Genomic DNA, 5,043 nt, shown 5'->3' with positions numbered 1-5,043 from the left:
CTGCGGAAGCGACACAGCCACGAGTCAGCCAATAGGAAGACGCCTGTCTGGTAGAGTCGGAGCCGCAGCAGTCCGGGCTGTAGAGCGGAGCGGAGAGGCTGCGGATCTGTACAGAGAGAAGAGCGCTGGACTATACAGGCTACCCTCCCCCACACACACCGTCCGAGCACCGGATCTCATCTCCTTCCAGGACCCCCGGGACTGCAGATCACCTCCTCCCCCCCCCCCCCCGGGACCGGACCATGGCAGGATCGCAATAGAGGATCTCCGGCACCGATCTCTCTTCTCCGATCTCTCCGGATTATAGAACATGACACCCCGGATCCCTCTCCCGCTCCTCTGCCTTCTCTCCCACATCTTCCTCGGATTATGTCTGGATGGCGGAGCGCCCTGTCCGGGCAACTGCACCTGTACCGGGGCCAGCGTGGACTGCAGCTACCGGGGGCTCTCCGAGGTGCCCAGTCCGCTCCCCCCCGGGGCCACACACCTGTAAGTCCCACTGTTCCCTGTCTACATACACCGATTATATATCTATATATACTCCTCTCCTGTCATCTATATACACCGATTATATATCTATATACTCCTCTACTATCATTTATATATATATATGTACTCCTCTCCTATCATCTATATATATCTATATACTCCTCTCCTGTCATCTATATACACCGATTATATCTATATACTCCTCTCCTATCATCTATATACACCGATTATATATCTATATATACTACTCTCCTTGTCATCTATATATATCTATATACTTCTCTCCTATCATTTATATACGTCTTATATCTATATACTCCTCTCCTATCCTCTATATACATCATATATCTATATACTCCTCTCCTATCATCTATGTATATATATCTATATACTCCTCTCCTATCATCTTTATATATCTATATACTCCTCTCCTATCATCTATATACTTCATATATCTATATACTTCTCTCCTATCATCTATATATATCTATATATTCCTCTCCTATCATTTATATACGTCTTATATCTATATACTCCTCTCCTATCCTCTATATACATCATATATCTATATACTCCTCTCCTATCATCTATGTATATATATCTATATACTCCTCTCCTATCATCTTTATATATCTATATACTCCTCTCCTATCATCTATATACTTCATATATCTATATACTTCTCTCCTATCATCTATATATATCTATATATTCCTCTCCTATCATTTATATACGTCTTATATCTATATACTCCTCTCCTATCCTCTATATACATCATATATCTATATACTCCTCTCCTATCATCTATATATATATCTATATACTCCTCTCCTATCATCTATATATATATATATATATCTATATACTCCTCTCCTATCTATATATATATATATATATATATATATCTATATACTCCTCTCCTATAATCTATATACTTCATATATCTATATACTCCTCTCCTATCATCTATATACTTCATATATCTATATACTTCTCTCCTATTATCTATATACTTCATATATCTATATACTCCTCTCCTATCATCTATATACTTCATATATCTATATACTTCTCTCCTATTATCTATATACTTCATATATCTATATACTCCTCTCCTATCATCTATATACTTCATATATCTATATACTTCTCTCCTATTATCTATATACTTCATATATCTATATACTCCTCTCCTATCATCTATATACTTCATATATTGATATACTCCTATCATCTATATACATCATATATCTATACATACATCACATATCTATATACTTCTCTCCTATCATCTATATACTTTATATATCTATATACTTCTCTCCTATCATCTATATACTTTATATATCTATATACTTCTTTCCTATCATCTATATTCATCATATACTGTATATTTTCCTCTCCTATTATCTGTTGTATCTATATACATCATCATACAGAGCTAAAATTATATATATATATATACACGTGTCCTATCCTCTATATACACCACCAATATATACCGTGCACATGGATGACACTCTGTATAGAAGGGTGACATTCTCTCTCCGGTCTCTGTACATAGGTCATATAATGAGGTTATCTGATTTACTAAGGATGTGACAATCACAATGCAAATAAAATGTAGTTTGTGCACATTCGCAAATCCTTGGAAAATCAGCCTCATCTCTCACCCCCTCTGCAAAGTTACCATATATTCATTCATTCTCTCTTTTTCATTCTTTTCACTCTCTCTCTCATTCTCACTCTTTCTCTTCCTTTCTGCTCTCTCTATTTCATTCTTATCTCTTACTCTTTCTCTCACTTTCATTCTCTCTCTCTCTCTCTCTCTCTCTCTCCTTCATTCTCTCTTATTCTTCTCTCTCGCTCTCTCTCTCTCTTAGATTCTTCTCTCTTTCTTTCATTGTTCTCTCTCTCTCTTTCTCTCTTTCATTCTTCTCTCTCTCTCTCTTTCATACTTCTCTCTCTCTCATTCCTCTCTCTCTCTCATTCCTCTCTCTCTCTCTTTCATTCTTCTCTCTCTCTCATTCCTCTTTCTCTTTTCATTCTTCTCTCTCTCTCTCTCTCTCTCTCTCTCTCTCTCTCTCTTTCATTCTTCTCTCTCTCTTTCATTCTTCTCTCTCTCTCTCTCTCTCTCTCTCGCTCTCTTTCATTCTTCTCTCTCTCATTCCTCTCTCTCTTTCATTCTTCTCTCTCTCTCATTCCTCTCTCTCTTTTTCATTCTTCTCTCTCTCTCTCTCTCTCTCTCTCTCTTTCATTCTTCTCTCTCTCTCTCTCTCTTTCATTCTTCTCTCTTTCATTCTTCTCTCTCTCTCTCTCTCTCTCTCTCTCTCTCTCTCTCTTTCATTCTTCTCTCTCTCATTCCTCTCTCTCTTTCATTCTTCTCTCTCTCATTCCTCCCTCTCTTTCATTCTCTCTCTCTCTCATTCCTCTCTCTCTCTTTCATTCTTCTCTCTCTCTCTCTCTTTCATTCTTCTCTCTCTCTCTCTCTTTCATTCTTCTCTCTCTCCCTCTCTCTCATTCCGCTCTCTTTCATTCTGCTCTCTTTCATTCTGCTCTCTCTCATTCCTCTCTCTCTTTCATTCTTCTCTCTCTCTCATTCCTCTCTCTCTCTTTCATTCTTCTCTCTCTCTCTCTCTTTCATTCTTCTCTCTCTCCCTCTCTCTCATTCCGCTCTCTTTCATTCTGCTCTCTCTCTTTTTCATTCTGCTCTCTCTATTTCAGTCTTTCAATCTCTGTTTCTTCTCTTTCATTCTTTTCTTTCTCTCTCTCTTGCTCTCTGTTTCATTCTTCTCTCTCTTTCATTCTCTCTCTCTCTCTCTACTGCTTCAATTATTAGGCATCACCTTAACTTTTTTTAGGCCTACCTCTACCAGTATTTGCCCAGCATTCAGTATTATTTCTTTCTTCTGTGGTAATGCACAAAGTATTAATAACAAATAGTAACACAAACATCCATAGTTCCATCTATATACCGGTACAAAGTATAAGCAGAGGATTGATATAATTGTACACACATTATCTTGTATCTTGTGTCCATAATATATTCTAGTGTACAATGTATATCTGTGTCCTACAGGTATAATTCCTGTTCTTATTCTTTGTAACTCAGCACCCCAATGTAATATATGTGCATTAATTATGAAAAATGTGTGCGTTTATTTCTGCAGACGTTCTATTATTTATATATAATTTGGTTGTTGAAAGTTTTTTTCTAAGTATTGAATAGGAAAAGAAATGGTATAATGTGTGGGTTGTTAGCAGTGTTTGACCTGGATGAAATGAAGTCCGTGGTGTTTTGGCATTGATACGGTGTAACAAGTAGCAACAGGATAAGAAATAAAAGAAATATAGAGTGGAAGTTTTCAGTGCAGACAACAAGTTGACAAAGGGACCCGGAAGTCCTGAGAGTATCCATGATTTTTCCTCCAATACGAAGTCAGCTGTCTGCGACGGATACTTTGTAAAAGTTTCTATATTCTCCGAAAACAGAAGATAGATAATGATGAAAATTCAGAATTGGAAACCATTCCAAGGTGCTTGGTGTGAAAGAGTTGTCTCTCTACACGACCTGACTGCCAAAAACATGAAGTCTTTTCTTCCTCGGGTTCTGAGTGTTGCGTTCTTCTGCTTCTGTAAACCGTAGAACTTTCTCTCCAGGGTTTGGACCCCAAATGTACTTCTTTCATTTATTTATGGGTCCCAAATGAATGTCATTTATTGTTTTGGGCTTTTAGAACTGCACTATTTTTGGGCTGCAGTCTTGCCATTTAGGGCCCCAGAAATATATCCCTCTAATGATGGCCATACATACATCGATTTTATTATCTGCTCGATTATTTGTTTGATTTAATAAAAACAATCAAATCAGCAAAGAATGGAATAGGCATAACTAAAGGCTCGTACTAGAAGAAAATCGGGCAAGCATTTTCGTCCAAAGAATTTTCGTACGATTTTCGTATAGTGTGTACAGAACTTTCTACAGACGATTCAGAATTTTCTTACGAAAATTCTCAGATGGCCAACTCCAAAATTCTTCTCGTACGGGAAAAAAACCAAACGATTTTTGTTCAATTTGTATTGTTTTCGTACGTGTTTTGTACAAGAAAAATCAGAAAAGAAAGACTACGCATGTTCAGAAACAATAAACAACAAAAAAGCCTTTGTCGTGCGAGAATTCTTTCATTGGATCCGATTTGCTGTGAAAATCGGACAATCGTTCACCCGATTTTCTTATAGTGCGTACCCCACTTTAGATCAGATTTGGACCTCGGTCACACCAAGAGGCACATCCAAACGCTCGCTTTTTTGTGCGTTCCCTCACGTCGTATTTTAAGGCATTTCATTAATATTAATACGTTGCCTGATGTACGAGAAATGCGCAAAAAAGGTGCAAGCAACATTGAAAATTGCGCCACACCAAAACGCATGGTACTTTGGTACAGCAGGCACGAACACGCATTTGTTTGCAAGATGCATGGAAGTGCCATTAGGAATTAATGATCCCTCCATGCATCCACAGAAGGGCAGCGCATTGTCCATGCATCTACAGAA

The 5,043-nt window shown here is 37.8% G+C and overlaps 1 protein-coding gene across 1 annotated transcript in view; it reads left to right on the top strand.

The window, feature by feature from the left end:
* Positions 1 to 230: 230 nt before the first annotated feature.
* LRIG1 (leucine rich repeats and immunoglobulin like domains 1) overlaps positions 231 to 5,043 on the top strand; it is a 149,295-nt gene continuing 144,482 nt past the window's right edge. Inside the window, exon 1 of the mRNA XM_082265954.1 lies at positions 231 to 489. Coding sequence (XP_082122080.1) covers positions 311 to 489 — 179 coding nt within the window. The 5' untranslated portion in view covers positions 231 to 310. The remainder of the gene's footprint in view (positions 490 to 5,043) is intronic.

Source organism: Pelophylax lessonae, assembly GCF_965119305.1.
Source record: "Pelophylax lessonae genome assembly, chromosome: 8".
Taxonomy (NCBI): Eukaryota; Metazoa; Chordata; class Amphibia; order Anura; family Ranidae; genus Pelophylax; species Pelophylax lessonae.
This window is presented reverse-complemented; position numbering and strand designations above follow the sequence as displayed.